Source organism: Macaca mulatta, chromosome 20 (genome assembly GCF_049350105.2).
Source record: "Macaca mulatta isolate MMU2019108-1 chromosome 20, T2T-MMU8v2.0, whole genome shotgun sequence".
In the NCBI taxonomy this organism is placed as follows: domain Eukaryota; kingdom Metazoa; phylum Chordata; class Mammalia; order Primates; family Cercopithecidae; genus Macaca; species Macaca mulatta.
In genome coordinates, this window is record NC_133425.1 from 64,143,963 (window position 1) to 64,162,891 (window position 18,929).

At 43.7% G+C, this 18,929-nt stretch overlaps 1 protein-coding gene across 35 annotated transcripts in view; it reads left to right on the top strand.

The window, feature by feature from the left end:
- ZFP90 (ZFP90 zinc finger protein) overlaps positions 1-18,929 on the top strand; it is a 122,856-nt gene that overhangs the window by 97,964 nt on the left and 5,963 nt on the right. For 21 of the 35 annotated variants that reach the window (XM_077984442.1, XM_077984433.1, XM_077984454.1 and 18 more), the window contains 2 exons: positions 13,725-13,851; positions 14,200-14,295. In XM_077984442.1, coding sequence (XP_077840568.1) covers positions 13,725-13,851; positions 14,200-14,295 — 223 coding nt within the window. Of the gene's footprint in view, positions 1-11,729; positions 11,871-13,665; positions 13,852-14,199; positions 14,296-18,929 lie in introns of all 35 variants that reach the window. The other 14 variants (XM_077984437.1, XM_077984450.1, XM_077984441.1 and 11 more) reach the window with 3 other exon arrangements.

Genomic DNA, 18,929 nt, shown 5'->3' on the forward strand with positions numbered 1-18,929 from the left:
AATGGAGTGGTGCATTTACCCAGCCTTCTCTGTACCAGGCTTTGTGCTCCTTTCGAGTAAGGCCATTTGACTCCTCCCTTCAACCCCTTGCCCAGACTAAACACGAGGTAACATGATCATTCATAACCACTTAAGTCGAAGCAGCAATTTTATACTTTCTGCTCCTAAGATAGCACAAATTATATTTCTCAGTCACAATGACCCCATTTTATTTTCCGATAAAATGATTACATGAAATAATATGATTTGCACTGAACAGTTTTTAAAAATTTGTCTTTTGGATGTTAGGATGTCAAAACCTGTTCCTCTTAGAACTGTTTCAGGCCAGGCGTGGTGGCTCACGTCTGTAATCCCAGCACTTTGGGAGGCCGAGGCGGGCAGATCACGAGGTCCGGAGATCGAGACCATCCTGGCCAAGAGGGTGAAACTCCGTCTCTACTAAAAATACAAAAAAATTAGCCGGGCGTGGTGGCAGGCGCCTGTAGTCCCAGCTACTCGGGAGGCTGAGGCAGGAGAATGGCGTGAACCCGGGAGTCGGAGCTTTCAGTGAGCCAAGATCGTGCCACCGCACTCCAGCCTGGGCGACAGAGCAAGACTCTGTCTCAAAAAAAAAAAAAAAAACCTGTTTCAAAAATAAGATTATTTTCCTTACTTTTCCGTGTTGTATTACTTTTATTAAAGTATATCTTATGGCCGGGTACAGTGGCTCACACCTATAATCCCTGCACTTTGGGATGCTAAGGCGGGCAAATTGCATGAGCCCAGGAGTTCAAGACCAGCTGGGCCACATAGTGAAACCCCATCTCTACTAAAAATACAAAAATTAGCTGGGTGGGGCGGCACACGCCTGTAATCCCAGCTACTTGGGAGGCTGAGACATGAGAATCGCTTGAGCCCGGGAGGTGGAGGTTGCAGTGAGCCGAGATTGCGCCACTGCACTCCAGCCTGGGAGACGCAGCAAGACTCTGTCTCAAAACAAATAAATAAAGTATATCTTACTGTATAAATAAATAAAGTATATAAATAAAGTATATATGTGAGCATATATATTAGAGACTTTTTAGCTTTGATATAATCTTTTTCAATTTTTAAAAATTTTGATAAAATATACATAAGACAATCTTAACTAATTTTAAGTATACAGTTCAGTGGTGTTAAATACATTCATATGTAGTGCAGTCATCACCACTATCCATCTTCAAAACTCTTCATCTTGTAAAACTGAAAACTCTATAATCCATTAAACAATAACCCTTCATTCTTTCTTCCAGTCCCTGCAACTGCCATTTTGCTTCCTATCTCTATGATTTTGACCACTCTATCTCATATAAGTGGAATCAAACAGTATGTTTTGTTTTGTTTTGTTTTGTTTTTTATTAAGACGGAGTCTCGCTCTGTCACCCAGGCTGGAGTGTGGTGGCGCAATCTCGGCTCACTGCAACCTCAGCCTCCTAGGTTCAAGCAGTTCTGTCTCAGCCTCCTGACAGCTGGGACTACAGTCATGCGCCCCCACGCCCAGCTAATTTTTGTGTTTTTAGTAGAGCCGGGGATTCATCATGTTGGCCAGGCTGGTCTTGAACTCCTGACCTCAAGTGATCTGCCCGCCTCAGCCTCCCAAAATGCTGGGATTACAGGCGTGAGCCACCACATCTGGCCAGAATCATACAGTATGTATCTTTTTGTGGCTGGCTTATTTCATTTATTATAATGTCTTCAAGATTCATCTAAGTCATAGCATATATCAGAATTTTCTTTCTTTTAAAGGCTGAATACAATGCTCTAACATAAAAGCCTTTCTAAGGCTAAATACAATTCCATTTTGCTTATCCATTCATCTGTTGATGGACACTTGGATTGTTTCCATGTTTAACTGTTGTGAATAATGCTGCTATAGCACTGAACATGAACATGAGGCATTGAACTGTTGAACGTGGGGGTACAAATATCTCTTTGAGTCCCTACTTTCAATTCTTTTGGTTGTATACCCAGAGAGAAATTGCGGGGTCATATGGTAATTTTTTCCTGGAGCCACCATACTGTTTCCATAGCAGCTGTACCTTTTTACATTCGTAACGACAGTGCACAAAGGGTTCCAATTTCTCCACATCCCGCCAACACTTGTTATTTTCTGTTTTGTCTTGATAGTAGCCATCCTAGCTTGTGTGAGGTGATATCTCATTGTAGTTTTGATTTGCATTCTCTAATAATTAGTGATTTTGAACATCTTTGTATATCTTCTTTGGAGAAATGTTTATGCAAGTTCCTGGCCCATTTTTGAATGGTTTTTTGTTGGATTTTTAGGAGTTCTGTATATATTCTGGGTATTAATTGCTTAATAATCTAGACTTTTTAATAGAAAAAAGTCATTTATGATCCCTCTTCCCTAGGACCTCTGTATTTGTTCTGATGAATTTCTTTTTCTCGTTATGCATGTTTTTCCCCTTAAACATTTTTAGCATATTTTAAATTTCATTTAAGTTTTATGAGGATTCTTTTTTTGTTGTTTAAAATCAAATCAGTTTTAATGACTGTATTATATTGCTTTGTATGAATGTACCAAAATTTATTTAGCCGTTTCTCACAGAACATTTAGGTTGTTTCTGAAATTTTTACTCTTATACATAATGCTGGGAAAAAATTTCACTTGGTTACAATACATAAGTTTTTCAAAATACAGTTGATCTCTCTTTTTTTTTTTTTTTTTTTTTGAGACAGAGTTTTGCTCTTGTTGCCCAGGCTGGAGTGCAATCTCAGCTCACTGCAACCTCCACCTCCTAAGTTGAAACGATGCTCCTGCCTCAGCCTCCCAAGTAGCTGGGATTACAGGCATGTCCACCTCGTCCGGCTAGTTTTGATTTTTAGTAGAGACGGGGTTTCACCATGTTGGGCAGGCTGGTCTCAAACTCCTGACCTCAAGTGATCCACCTGCCTCGGCCTCCCAAAGTGCTGGGATTACAGGTGTGAGCCACCGCGTCTAGCCCAAATGATCACTTTTTTATGTCTGTATTACTAAGGGAAATAGCCATCAGAGAGAAAGCACTCTCTTGGACAGGTTTTGGTGTCATACTTATCCTTAATTTATGGAAACATTCAGATTGCTTTTCACCTTTTTCTGTCTTTTGAAAGAATTTACCTATAAAACATTTAGACCCAGAATTTTTATACATAGGATGGTTTGGCAACAATTTTCTCTATTTCCTCCTCAATTATGAAGGTTTCTGCTTTTTTGTGTCAACATTGGTAGTTTAGAATTTAAAAGTTTTCCACTTTGTTAAGATATTTTGCATTTCTTAACACACTATTTGTGTATTTCACTGTTTTGTTTATCCTTTTTTATTTTTATTTATTTATTTTTTTTGAGACGGAGTTTTGCTCTTATTGCTTAGGCTGGAGTGCAATGGCACAATCTCAACTCACTGCAACCTCCGCCTTCTGGGTTCAAACAATGCTCCTGCCTCAGTCTCCCGAGTAGCTGGGATTACAGGCATGCACCTCCACACCCGGCTAATTTTGTATTTTTAGTAGAGATGGGGTTTCTCCATGTTAGTCAGACTGGTCTCAAACTCCCAACCTCAGGTGATTCACCCGCCTCAGCCTCCCAAAGTGCTGGGATTACAGGCAGGAGCCACCGTGCCTGGCCTTATCCTCCTATCTTCAAGTTCATCTTTTAAAAATTTCTTCTTACTCGATTTATCAGAGGTTTTTCTGTTTGGCTGGTGCTTGAGAAGAACCAGCCTTAGATTTGGCTGTTAATGCCATCATTTTCTTTTTGCCTCTACTTTTTATAATCTGAGAATTTAATTCACTAACCCACATTTTTTTTTTTAATCCTTGAAACAACTCCTCATTTTCTTTCAGTGAGAATTACCCAAATTCTGTATCCATTCACTCAGCAGACGTGTTTGGAATGCTTGCCCTGTACCAGGCAATGGTTCTTAACCAGGGTCATGCTTCAGAACCAGTCAGGAAGTGGTGCCTGCTTTCTCTGGGGTTCTCCATTTCAGTGAGGAAATGTGATGAGAGTGCACGTAAATGACTGAGCTCAGTGCTTGCCTAGCAGCAAGTGTGCAAGAAATCTGAACTGTCGCTCTTTGATAATGAACCACCTGAAGAGCTTTTAAAAGATGCTGGGCAGGACCCTCCATGCATGGGCAATTTAGAAAAGCTGCCCAGGTGATTCTGGACACTCTCTGCTTGCAGTGTCGGAGATACTGAAATAAAAAGGAGTTTAAGAAATTCTTTTTTTTTTTTTTTTTTTTTTTGAGACGGAGTCTCGCTCTGTCGCCCAGGCTGGAGTGCAGTGGCCGGATCTCAGCTCACTGCAAGCTCCGCCTCCCGGGTTCACGCCATTCTCCTGCCTCAGCCTCCGGAGTAGCTGGGACTACAGGCGCCCGCCACCTCGCCCGGCTAGTTTTTTGTATTTTTAGTAGAGACGGGGTTTCACCATGTTAGCCAGGATGGTCTCGATCTCCTGACCTTGTGATCCGCCCGTCTCGGCCTCCCAAAGTGCTGGGATTACAGGCTTGAGCCACCGTGCCCGGCCTTAAAGAAATTCTTGACGGAGAAAAGTGTAGCTAGATGGCTACAGTTCTGAAATGGAGATGGGGACCAAATGCTTAAGGGGGATGGGGAGCACGGAGGATGTGGGGAAACTTCAGGAGGGAACAGAACAGTGAACTGGTTCTACAAGGATGACTAGGAATTTTTCCCTGTGGAACTGAGGGAAGAAAGTACATTATGGTCAGAATAGGATGTATAAAGGCAAAGAGACGCAAAAGAGAATGTTGTTACTGGGACAAAGAGTCCATGTGGCAGAAGCTTGGGTGTGTGACAGGAGGCAGCATTTGAGAGAAAGAAGATGCCCTGAGGTGGAGATGTATAACAATGTAGAACAGTGGTGTCCCAAAGAAATATAGATTCCATGTATAATTTTAAGTTTTCTAGTGGCTACAATGTAAAAAGAAACAGGTGAAATTAATTTTAGTAATATATATTATTTAAAACAATATATCCAGAATATTATCATCTCTATATGTAATAAATATTTTAAAATTACTATGAGGTATTTTACATTCTTTCCTTGGTACTAAGTCTTTGAAATCCAGTGTGTATTTAATTTAATTTATTTATTTGAGACAGAGTCTCACTCTGTCACCCAGGCTGGAGTGCAGTGGCACGATCTTGGCTCACTGTAACCTCTGCCTTATGGGTTCAAGCCATTCTCCTGCCTCAGTCTCCTGAGTATTTGGGATTACAGGTGTGCTCCACCACACCTAGCTAATTTTTGTATTTTTGTAGAGACTTGGTTTCTCCATGTTGGCCAGGCTGGTCTCAAACTCCTGACCTCAGGTGATCCACCCACCTCAGCCTCCCAAAGTGCTGGGATTATAGGTGTGAGACACTGTGCCTGGCCTCGTGTGTATTTTACTTAATCACACATGCCCATTTGGACTAGCTACATTGCAAGTGTGGCTTGTAAGTTTGTTTGCTGGCCGGGCGCGGTGGCTCAAGCCTGTAATCCCAGCACTTTGGGAGGCCGAGACGGGCGGATCACGAGGTCAGGAGATCGAGACCATCCTGGCTAACACGGTGAAACCCCGTCTCTACTAAAAAATACAAAAAACTAGCCGGGCGAGGTGGCGGGCGCCTGTAGTCCCAGCTACTTGGGCGGCTGAGGCAGGAGAATGGCGTGAACCTGGGAGGCGGAGCTTGCAGTGAGCTGAGATCCGGCCACTGCACTCCAGCCTGGGCGGCAGAGCGAGACTCCGTCTCAAAAAAAAAAAAAAAAAAGTTTGTTTGCTCTTTTTCTTTTCCTCCCAGTATTTAAAACCGGTTTGTAATTGGGTGAACATCTAAATCCTTAATTTACGAACATGGTGAAACCCCGTCTCTACTAAAAAAATACAAAAAAACTAGCCGGGCGAGGTGGCGGGCGCCTTTAGTCCCAGCTACTCGGGAGGCTGAGGCAGGAGAATGGCGGGAACCCGGAAGGCGGAGCTTGCAGTGAGCCGAGATCTGGTCACTGCACTCCAGCCTGGGCGACAGAGCAAGACTCCGTCTCAAAAAAATAAATAAATAAATAAAAAATAAATCCTTAATTTAAAAACACAATGAATAGCTACATGTGGCCAGTGGCTGCCATATTAGATTGTGTAGCTCTAGATTGCCTTTCCTTGGATTAATGCTGTCATTGGCAAGGGAGAATTTCAGCTGGATTTGAAGGATGAAGGCAAGGGACTGAATTCAGGAGACATTTCTGAGGCTTTTGGTGACTGCAAGGCATAAAGGAAAAATGAAGAGTCAAGGATGAGGTCCAGATTTCCAGTCTTCAGTACTGCAGATGGTGATGCAGTAGGAATCTGTGTGTGTGCAAAGGTTGATAGTGATGTTTCTTCTGTCTGTACACCATTGTTAGTTACATTGTCAGCTATCAGCTTATTAAACTATGATCGGTCTGGCATCAGAGGCCACTAAGTACTTAAGTGGAGACACCACACTGTATTGCCATAAATGTGATGTTTTCTTTTTTTTTTTTTTTTTTTTTTTTTTTGAGACGGAGTCTCGCTCTGCCGCCCAGGCTGGAGTGCAATGGCCGGATCTCAGCTCACTGCAAGCTCCGCCTCCCGGGTTCACGCCATTCTCCTGCCTCAGCCTCCCGAGTAGTTGGGACTACAGGCGCCCGCCACCTCGCCCGGCTAATTTTTTGTATTTTTAGTAGAGACGGGGTTTCACCGTGTTAGCCAGGATGGTCTCGATCTCCTGACCTCGTGATCCGCCCGTCTCGGCCTCCCAAAGTGCTGGGATTACAGGCTTGAGCCACCGCGCCCGGCCGAATGTGATGTTTTCTAATTGGGCAAACTCTGTATTTGCACATGTCCTTTCTGGAAGTGCCCTTTCACCCCATCTGCTCATAAAACTCTATTTCTGTAGTTCAGGGAACTCGTGTTATTGATGAGGTAATTGGATCTCCAGGAGGTGTGAGATCTACTCAAGGATATTATGCATTTATTCATTATGGAGCTTTTTAGGAGCTTTATGGAGCTTTTTAGAAGCCCATGAAATTGAGTCCTCTCAACTTAGTATGTGCTGTTCCTAGTTCCTTGCTTTGGGCTCCACTAGTTGGCCAAGATCCTTGTATGTCAGCATAAGGAAAGGGAACATGTGATACTTCTTTTTTTTTTTTTTTTGAGACAGAGTCTCACTCTGTTGCCCAGGCTGAGGTGCAGTGGCACAGTCTCGGCTCACTTCAACCTTCGCCTCCTGGGTTCAAGCAATTCTCCCTGCCTCAGCCTCCCAAGTAGCTGGGATTATAGGTGCCTGCCACCACGCCCAGCTAATTGTATTTTTACTAGAGACAGGGTTTTGCCATGTTGGCTGGCTGGTCTCGAATTCCTGACCTCAGGTGATCCGCCTACCTCGGCCTCCCAAAGTGCTAGGATTACAGGTGTGAGCCACTGCACCTGGCTGTAATACGTGATACTTCCTAATAACTTTGTTAGTTTTTTGTTTTTTTTGTTTTTTTTTTTGGTTGGTTTTTTTTTTGAGATGGAGTCTCGTGCTGTCACCCAGGCTGGAGTGCAGTGGCGTGATCTCCGCTCACTGCAAGCTCTGCCTCCTGGGTTCACACCATTCTCCTGCCTCAGCCGCCTGAGTATCTGGGACTACAGGTGCCTGCCACCACACACAGCTAATTTTATTGTATTTTTATTAGAGACGGAGTTTCACCATGTTAGCCAGGATGGTCTGAATCTTCTGACCTCGTGATCCACCTACCTCAGCCTCCCAACGTGTTGGGATTACAGCCACTTTGTTAATTTTTAAAAGGGGTTGATGATGAGGTCCTGTTATATCTGGAAGAAGGATGAGCAGCTGTCTGCAAGGTGTTACTGGATCATTTATTAGGGTTCAAGGTGTGACCTGCAGCATGAGAATGCCCTGAAGTCGATCTGACTCAGAGTGACTAACTTCCACCGAGGATCTCAGAGTGCATTTTACCTATTTACTGTGGCAAACTTTTGATTGTCCATTATGTACCAAACTGGTTCTGGCCTCTGGAAATTTGGAGGTGCCTGAGCCAAGGTCTTTGACCCTCTAGAAGCACAGTTTGGTGGGAGTGACCACTGGGTAACAAAACGCCTGAATGTAGTATTGTCTTATGAGCTGTGCTAGATGGAGGCCCAAGGAGGAGAGCTGCTGGGATGGGAGGGGGACACAGCCCAGACCTAGGGTATGTATGGAGCCGCAGAGGAGAGAACTTGACCAAGTCTTGGTGAAGAGTGAAGAGTAAGCCTTAGCCAGGCCAAGGAAAAAGCCTGAGTGCTTGAAGCAATGCTTGCCGAGGTGAAAGAGTGTTCTGGTTACAAGGAGCTGTAACTCTTGTGCACGGCCAAATGTTAGTGTCTGACGGGAGGAGAAGCCAGAGTAGGGGCTGTGGAGCTCTCCAGGGGACTAGGCCATGTAGGGCTCTGAAGCTCACACTGAGGAATCTAAGTTTTCATCTCAAGACAAATACTTATTAAATATTTGTGGATGAGGCACAGTGGCTAACACCTGTCATCCCACCACTTTGAGAGGCCGATGCAGGAGAATTGCTTGAGCCCATAAGTCCAAGACCAGCCTGGGCAACATAGAGAAACCCTATCTCTACAAAAATAAAAATAAAAAATAGCCAGGTATGGTGGCACACACCTGTGGTCCCAGCTGCTTAGGAGGTTGAAATGATAAGATTGCCTGGGCCCAGCAGGTCAAGGCTGCAGTGAGCTATGATTGCACCACCGCACTCCAGCTTGGGAACAGAGCAAGACCTTGTCTCAAAAGAAAAATGTATTAAATTGTGGAGCACCTACTACATGTCAGGTCTATTCTAGGCAATGGAGATTCAACAGTAAAGAAAATAAATAGTATTCCTACTCTCTTGGGGTTTACATTCTGCTGTGGGATATAGACTGTCAACAAACATGACATGTCAGGTGGCAAAGGCTGTGAAAAAAGACGGTGAGAATAGAGTGGGGTGCTATTTTATGGAGGATGGTGAGGGAAGGTTGCTCTGATAAAGTGACATTTGAACAAAGCTGGAGCCAGTGAGTAGGGAGCCATGGGCGTACATGCGGGAAGAGGCTCAAGTCAAGGGAACAGGCAGAACACAGGCACCAGGGAGAAGGTAGGTTTAGTGTCTTCCAGGAATCAGAAGGAGGATGGGTCGGGTGCAGGGGAGAGCTGCACGTTGGGGAGGAAGCTTGAGGTGAAGTCAGGGAGCTAGTTGGCACCCAGATTGTGAAGGGCCTATAGGCGGCCGTAAAGACTTTGACTTTACTTGGAATGAATCAGGGTGCCTTTGGAGGCCTTGAAACAGAGGTGACTTGATCTGGCAGATTCTTTTTTTGTTTTGTTTTTCTTTCAGACAGGGTCTTGACTGTCACCCAGGCTAGAATGAAGTGGTGTCATTGTGGCTCACTGTAGCCTTGAACTCCCGGGCTCAAGCAATCCTCCTGCCTCAGTCCTCCAAGTAGCTGGGACCATAGATGTAAACCACTATGCCCAGCTAATTAAAAAAATAATTTGTTTGTTTTAGAGATGGGGTCTCATTATGTTGTCCAGGCTGGTCTGGAACTCCTGGCCTCTAGTGATCCTCCCACCTCAGCCTCCCAAAATGCTAGGATCACAGGTGTGAGCCACCATGCCCAGCAGTCTGGCAGGTTTTAACAAGATCTCTCTGGTTGTCATGTGGAAAATGGACTTGGGTAGTGGGGCAAGAGTGAGAGGAGAGATGAACTAGGAGGTTGTAGCAATCAGTAGTCCAGGTAAGAAATGGTGACTTGAACTAGGGTGAGGGTGACAGGAATAGGGAAAAGTGGGAGGCAGTGAAGGGTTTGTGGTTTTTGTTTTTTGTTTTTTGTTTTTTTGAGATGGAGTCTTGCTCTGTCACCAAGGCTGGAGTGCAATGGCATGGTCTCGGCTCATTGCAGCCTCCATCTCCCAGGTTCAAGTGATTCTCCTGCCTTATCCTCCCGAGTAGCTGGGATTACAGGCACCCGTCACCACTTCTGGCTAATTTTTGTATTTTTAGTAGAGACGGGATTTTGCCATGTTGGCCACGCTGATCTTGAACTCCTGACCTCAGGTGATCCGCCCGCCTCAGCCTCCCAAAGTGCTGGGATTACAGGTGTGAGCCACTCGGCCCGGCTGCAGTGAAGGGTTTGTGAACATGATCAAATTTGTGTTTTGATGTAACTCTGATGGTGCCCAGGGGAAAAAAAGGGGGAGTGGGATTAATAATTAAAGAACAGAGGCCAGTGGTTGCCCTGTCAAGGCAAGAAATGATGAGCGGCTTGGAGCAGATGTTTGCTTGCTGGTTAGCACATTCTTCACCTTGAGTACAGAATCTTTGGGAAAGCAGAATGAAACCAGGAGGCCAGCCAGGCTCAGAGGCTCACACTTGTAATCTCAGCGCTTTAGGAGGCCGAGGTGGCAGAATCACTTGAGTCCAGGAGTTTCAGACCAGCCTGGGCAACATAGTGAGACCCCATCTCTATTAAACAAAATAAAACAAAAGAAACCATGAGGCCATATGTTAAATATGAGGAACCAGTTAAGCAAAGGAGTCCTGGTTGGGCAATGACTATTACTAAACCAAAGAGACAATATGTCTAGAGGGTAGAGTAGGCAATGGGGAGAAGGTTTTACTTCTCACCACTTATCTCAAAATGGCTGGTCCAACGCCTTTATCCTTGCTGGTCATGCCTCTCCCAAGACCAGCCTCCCTTCTCAAGCTTCCCAGTCCCTGGATTGGATTCCCACATTTTCTTCTTCCGTGCAGATGGCACTTACCTCTTAGGACCTGGTACAGAACCTACCTTGAAGTGTTCTCTCCCTCTCCCAGTCTTTCCTGCTTTGAGTGCCTGCAGCACCTCACCTTACTGTGTATTATCTCATATTGTGCTCTAATAAATAACGCTTTTAAAATAAACTGAACCATACTCAAGGACTGCAGTGTTTTTCTTTTGCATTTTTAGTCTGCCACAATGTATATAGTAAAGCCAGGCACCTTGTAAGTATCTAGTCCGTCAGAAAAATGGCCCCAGTTTCAACCCTCCCCTGTTCCTGCAGGGACACAGCCAAGTGTTGAACAGGAATATGGGGCAGAGGAGCTAGTATGGTGTGTGGATGTGGTCATGCACCTCACACAACTAAGGGGCTAGGCCTGCCTTCTTTAATATTCAAATCTCATCCATCTCCTTAAGGCTCAACTCATTCAGGAAACAGAGGCATAGTGTGAGTCAGGCACTTGCTGGACAATGGTGTGTAGAATTTAAAAAACAACCAAAAGTATTATCCCTGCCCTCATAATATGTACCGTTTTACTAGGAAAACAAGCATTAAATAGATGAGGAGGTTTGTTTGAATAATGGTAGGTGTGCAGAGTGGTTTAAAGCACATGATAGGGAGGTTGACTCTCCAGCTGGGGATCAGGAGACTTCACTGGAGATGTGCTAACCAGCACCTGAAATATGAAATGGATTTAGCTAAGGGAAATGGGAGGAGAGAATGATACCCTTGAAGAATCTGAGCGAATCCAGTTCAGCTATACCTAAGCAAACAAGAGAAGGGTACAGAATAAAGCTGAAGCCTCTGAAGCCTTCCCTCACTGCTCCAGCTAACTCAGTTCTGCTTTCAATGTCTTTTTGCACTAATCGTCTGTTCCATACTTTATTATATGCTTTCTGAGACAGAAGCCTAACCAGGAATTAGCCAGATATGGTGGCACCTGCCTGTAATCCCAGCTACTCTGGAGGCTAACGTGGGAGGATTACTTGAGCTCAGGCAGTTGAGACTGCAGTGAGTTGTGATTGAGCCACTGGACTCCAAACTGGGTGAGAGAGTGAGACCCTGTCTCAAAAAAAAAAAAAAAAGGTGGGGGGGGACATAGCTCAAGGAGGCCATGGTCACAGGTGACTCATGGTTTAACAAGGCCAAGTGATTCTAGACAATCAGCCCACAAGCATCAGAACTGACGATTGGGAGGCATGGGACACCTCAGCCAGCCATGTGTCCATGGGATGGTGGAGGAAGAAGTGATTGGAATAGGGTAAGAAGCAGTGAAAGACTCGACCTAGCCATTGTAATTTTAGCTAGCAAGCTGGGAGAAATCGTAGCATGTTTGCACAAAGAATATTTATTACAGTAATGTTTATAATAGCACAATACTGGAAATAATCTCAGTACCTGCTGACAGGGACTAGTTCATTGATTCATTCAGCAAGTATTTTTTTAAGCACCCACTATGTGCCAGGCATTGGTCTCGGTGCCAGGCATGTAACTGTGATCAAGATAGATAAAGTCCCTATTCCCATGGAGCTTACAGTGGGGAGAGAGACAATAAGGTAACAAGCTAATGTCTCTGATCATTGCTAGAAGCACAAGTGTTCTTTCTGTTGGAATCTGCTATGTTCTTGAGAGGTGGAAAGAATTGGGCAGTGAGAGATAACTGGACTAGCAGGAAAATTAAACACGTAATGCAATGGATAGTGGAGGTGCTAAGGCAGCCTTTCTGAGGATGCCATGCTTGAGATGATGCCTGAATAACTGGTTAACTATTGTGGAGATGCAGGAGGCTAGGGAATAACAAACAAGAGGGTGGGGGTGGGAACAAGTTTGATGTAGTCAAGGAATATCAAGATCAGCATGCGACAGCCTGGTGAGCCATGAGGGAATTGCATTTTATTCTCTTTTTTTGAGACAGGGTCTCACTCCGTCATCCAGGCTGGAGTACAATGGCATGATCATGGCTCACTGCAACCTCCGCCTCCTGGGCTTAAGTGATCCTCCCAGCTCAGCCTCCTGAGTAGCTGGGACTGTAGGCACACACCACCATGCCAGGCTAATTTTTTGATCTCTTATAGAGATGGAGTTTTGCTCTGTTGCCCAGGATGGTCTCAAACTCTTGGGCTCCTATAACAAAGGAAGTGAATGGGCTCAAGCGATCTGCCAGCCTTGACATCTCAGAGTGTTGGGATTACAGGTGTGAACCACCTGTGCCCTGCCGCATTTTATTCTTAATACAGAGAGGTGTTGTTGGTTTTAATCAGTAGGTACCTGTGGTACAGCTGTACTGTGGAGTACTATGAAGCAGTTCAATAAGGTGCAATTATTGCACTATGCAAAGATCTCCAGGATACACAGCTAAATGCAAAAAGCAAGTTGTAGAACAATATGTGTGGTATTTCATAAAACAAGATTCTGTGTTGGGGTGTGAGTGTGGTTGAGCGGGTGGGGGGGGTGTTGAAAAACATGGACAAGGGACATTGTGTATACACCAAACTATTAAGAGTGGTTATTTCTGGAAAGTAAAGTGGGATTGGTTATGGGGGTAAAGGAAAGTCGTCACTTTTTACTACCCACTGTATTTGGATTTTGTAACAAAGAAAATGAATAGGCAGCAATGAATTGGTGATTGTATAAAAAGGCTTGGCTTTGAAGGAAACCAAGAAGATAGCTAGGTAGGGATACAGGTTTGCAGGACAAATTGCCCCTCATAACTTTCCTGCCTGCCATACTAGATCCTTTACAAAATTATGTAAACAGCGAGTTTATGTAACCCAACATTGCCTCCTCAGTCTAACAAATGTGTGATCACCACTTCTGATAGATCCTACGTTATGTTCCCAGCATTGCCACAGAACATTTGTGGGGTTGATCCCCAGTTGAGCAGGAATGTGATCTTACAGGAATCAGTGACATTCAAAGATGTGTCTGTGGACTTCACCCAGGAAGAATGGTACCACGTCGACCCTGCTCAGAGGAGCTTATACAGGGATGTGATGCTGGAGAACTATAGCCACCTGGTTTCTCTTGGTAAGGACCACTTCTCTGAGTGTCTTTCCTGCTGATGGGTCTTTCCTTCCTTGGTTGCTATAGTGGTGGTGCCCAGAGCTTAGGTAACTGTGACCAGGGTGCTCAGGGGTCAGAGTTTGTTAATCTCATTGGGACCCAGCTTTATGGGGTTTTGAGCCTGCTCTTTAGGTAAAAGGTCTTTATTTTGCAAAACTGGAAATAGGCAATTTGATTGCATGACTCCTTAAGTTGCACCTTTTTTTTCCTTCAGAGTTCCTGAGGATCAAGGACTAGTACTGACTTGTCCTTAGGAGGGTTCTTTGTCCACTTGCACAAACAACCAAATCTTGTGTATTTACCCATGAGCAGGATATCAAGTTTCCAAGCCAGAGGTGATCTTCAAATTGGAGCAAGGAGAAGAGCCATGGATATCAGAGGGAGAAATCCAAAGACCTTTCTGTCCAGGTAAATGAGTGAGAGTCAGGCATTAGGAATTAATGCAGATAATGGTACAGCTTAGGGAGGGGGAGGTACAGCTTAGGGAGGGGAAGGTACCCTCCAGCAGCTGGCTTGGGATTTCCTAGATCTGCATAGGAGGCCGAAGCCATCGCCTGGCCAACACCTTGTAGGACTCTCCTCTTCAAAAGGGTGCCCCTGCTCTTGCTGGATTATTTTTCTTCTGGTGGCCTCTGATTCCCTTCATTAGAGATCCCTTCTCTTACTCATTCAGAATTGAACTCCCGTATTTCTTCCCTGCATTGAACTCCCATATCTCTTTCTTGTATTGCACTCCCCCATGTCTTCCTTGTTTAGTCTTGCTGCTTTCACTGTCAGATGCCCCAGACTTACAGGAAACACCCACAGCCTTCCTTGATTCTCTCTCCCTTCATAACCTGCCTTCAGACTCCGTGCCTTGCCACCATCTTCCTTCCATCTCATGTTCATGCTGATTTGACTCATTACCGCCCTCCACAGTTCCTGTAGTATCCTCCTCTCCCGGTTCCTTGCTTGTTAGTGCTTCTTAGCTTTAGGTCTTTAGCTTTTCTTGCTTTTCTCCCTAAGTGACTCTGCCTTAAGGAACCTGCCTTCTAGCCCCCTTTCTTCATTACCTCCTTAACAGAGTACCTGCCTCCTGGTAGCTGCAGCTCTTTATTCTATGCTGTAGACTCAGAAGTCTTCCTTATTTGTACCTGAGTTACTTTTATCCTTCTCAGAAGTCACGTAGTTCATATTAAATACATAAAATCTAAATTCATCACCTTTCATCCCCTGCCAGTATATTTTGCTACCTTGCCTATTTCCCATTTCTGCCCTTGCCTATTAGAACCCAATGAATTTTTAATTGCTCAGGCTGGACACCCTAATTAGTTTAGTCTTTTATTCCAACCCAGGTTATTTTCTTCCTATGAGAAGTAGCTTAGATTTTCTTGCCTTTTATCTTCTACTGGTGGCACTGTAAACCAGGGCCCAAATCTTTAATTAATTTATTTATTTATTTATTTATTTATTTTATTGAGACAGGATCTCACTCTGTCACGCAGGCTGGAGTGCAGTGGTGTGATCTTGGCTTATTGCAGTCTGCCTCCCGAGCTCAAGCAATCCTCCCACCTCAGCCTCCCAGGTCGCTAGGACTATAGGCATGTACTACCACACCCAGCTAATTTTTTGTATTTTTGGTGGAGATGAGGTTTCACCATGTTGTCCAGGCAGGTCTCAAACTCCTGAGCTCAAGCGATCTACCCACCTTGGCTCCCAAAGTTCTGGGATTACAAGCGTGAGCCATCACACCAGCCTAATTTTTTATTTTGAGACAGGATCTTGCTCTGTCACCCAGGGTTGAGTGCAATGTCTCTATGACAGCTCACTGCAGCCCTGACCTCCTAGGCTCAAGCGATCCTCCTCCCTTTGCTTCCCAAAGTGTTGGGATTAGAGGTGTGAGCCACTGCTGAGGTCCCAAATTTAGATTGCTGTAATTCCCAGTTGGAATAGCTCACTCTGTTTTTTCTTTTTATAAATCTTTTTAAAATTATAGCTTTATTGAGGTATAATTTACATACCATGAGATTCACCCCTTTAAAGCGTAGAGGTCAGTGGTTTTTTCACATATTCAGATAGTTGTACAAACAGTAACACTGTCTAATTTCAGAACATTTTCTTCACCCAGCAAGCAACCTCATACCCATGAACAGTTACTCCCCATTCCCCACTCCTCTCAGTACGTGGTAACCATTAATCTAATTTCTATTTCTATGGATTTGTATATCCTGCATAGTTTGTGTAAATGGAATCATATAATATGGCACTGACTTCTTTCACTTACCATCATGTTTTCAAGGTTCAATCATGCTCTAGCGTGTATCAGTACATCATTCTTTTTACCATTGAGTAATATTCCATTGTATGGATATATCACATTTTGTTTAATTATTCATCAGTTGCTGGACCATACTGGACTTTATTTATTTATTTATTTATTGGAGACAGAATCTCACTCTGTCAGTTGCTGAACTACACTGGATTTTATTTATTTATTTGTTTAGAGACAGAATCTCACTCTGTCGCCCAGGTTGGAATGCAGTGGTGTGATCTCAGCTGAATGTAACATCCACCTCTTGGGCTTAAGCAATTCTCAGCCTCCCAAGTAGCTGGGACTACAGGCACGCACCAACAAGCCTGGCTAATTTTTGTATTTTTAGTAGAGATGGGGTTTCTACTAAAACCCCTGTTGGCCAGGCTGGTCTCAAACTCCTGGCCTAATATGATCCACCCACCTCAGCCTCCCAAAGTGCTGGGATTATAGGCCTGAGCCACCATGCCCAGCCACTGGATTTTAATTCTTTATCTTCTTTTTTTTTTTTTGAGACAGAGTCTCACTGTGTCACCCAGGCTGGAATACAGTGGCATGATGCAGTGGCATGATCTTGGCCCACTGCAACCTCCACCTCCCGGGTTCAAGCAGTGCTTCTGCTGCAGCCTCCCGATTAGTTGGCACTACAGGTGCACGCCACCACACCCGGCTAATTTTTTGTATTTTAATAGAGACAGGGTTTCACTATGTTGCCCAGGCTGGTTGCAAACTCCTGAGCTCAAGCAGTCTGCCCTCCTAGGCCTCCCAAAGTGCTAGGATTACAGGCATGAGCCACTATGCCCAGCCTAATGCTTTATCTTCTTAAAACTTCTGACAAACCCTTGCTATTACTGTCTGTACTTTACCATAGGAAATAGAAACTCCCTGATTCAGAAGTTCCCTCTCATACTTCCAGTATTATCTTTCTATTCCTGCTAAAACAGATCCCCTTAGGTTGAACTTCTCTTAATATTCTCTTTAAATAGCATATCTTTTCCCTTGTTAGGCAATATATTCTGCCTATCCAAAGCCATTTGTTCTTTGAGTTCAAGATCTATCTAATCCATGAGACCAGATATATTTATTTATTTATTTATGTTTATTTATTCCGTTCCTGACAGCAAATATCATTTATATCATCTACACTATAAAAACTCAGATTTAATAATATGCCATCTGATGGTTTTACCCTTTCTTAGTTGCCAAAAGATTGTCTTGTTTCCATTCAAGCTCTGTTTATTATGGTATTTCTATATATTTTATCTGTGTGGCAGAGCATATAGAAAACAATCAGAACATACTTGATTGATCAGTAAGAAATCTGGCTAGCAAGAGAACTTTTCTCATTTATTCATTTCAACAAACATTTTTGGTTTGTCCCACTGAGAACGATTCTTAAAAAAATTACAAGGCATTTTCTGCCCTCAGGAGTTGAGTTGATTCTTTTTTTTTTTTTAAATATAGATAATTTAATGGTCATGGGAAATAATTTGAGGAAAATAAAATATAGGTTATTAAATATAAGCTTATTTCATGAGAAATAATATTACTATTAAGCCGGGCGCGGTGGCTCACGCCTGTAATCCCAGCACTTTGGGAGGCCGAGGCGGGCGGATCACGAGGTCAGGAGATCAAGACCATCCTGGCTAACATGGTGAAACCCCGTCTCTACTAAAAATACAAAAAAATTAGCCGGACGTGGTGGCGGGCACCTGTAGTCCCAGCTACTCGGGAGGCTGAGGCAGGAGAATCGCTTGAACCCGGGAGGCGGAGCTTGCTGTGAGCCGAGATAGCGCCACTGCACTCCAGCCTGGGCGACAGAGTGAGACTCCACCTCAAAAAAAAAATAAAAAAAAAAGAGAAATAATATTACTATTATATCAAAGAAAAATGGTTGTTTTTAATACGCTCTTAATTATGAAATTGATAATGTTTTATGGTGTCTTATAAAGAAAATTAAACACGGCCGGGCGCGGTGGCTCAAGCCTGTAATCCCAGCACTTTGGGAGGCCGAGACGGGCGGATCACGAGGTCAGGAGATCGAGACCATCCTGGCTAACACAGTGAAACCCCGTCTCTACTAAAAATACAAAAACTTAGCAGGGCGAGGTGGCGGGCGCCTGTAGTCCCAGCTACTCGGGAGGCTGAGGCAGGAGAATGGCGTAAACCCGGGAGGCGGAGCTTGCAGTGAGCTGAGATCCGGCCACTGCACTCCAGCCTGGGTGACAGAGCAAGACTCCATCTCAAAAAAAAAAAAAAAAAAAAAAAAAAAAAAAAAAAAAAAGAAAATTAAACACTTGTTCAGGCTTTTGCTCAGAACTACATTTAAAGTAGTTTTTTTTTTTTTTCATCAACCAGCAATTTATTCAGATGATCTTGCTAGTTGCTATGAGTTGATTCTTATTGCAGGGTAAGGAATTTGGGGTTTAGGGCCTTATTCTGATTTCCTCTCTCAATGTTTTATTATGAAAATTTTCAAATAGGAAAGTTGAAAAAAATTTTACAGTCAATACCACATACCTACCACCAAGATTATCACATTTGTTGTTGTTAACATATTATATTATTTGCTTTGTTAACATGTTGTTTTATTTGCTTTATCATGTATTTCTTTAGCCATCTATCAATCCATCTTACTTTTTGATGCATTGCCAAGTAAGTTGCAGGCATAATTGCATTTCACCCCTATACTTTTAATATGTATGTCATTAACTAGAATTCAATTTTTTTTAGTTTTAAAAGAAAATTTTAG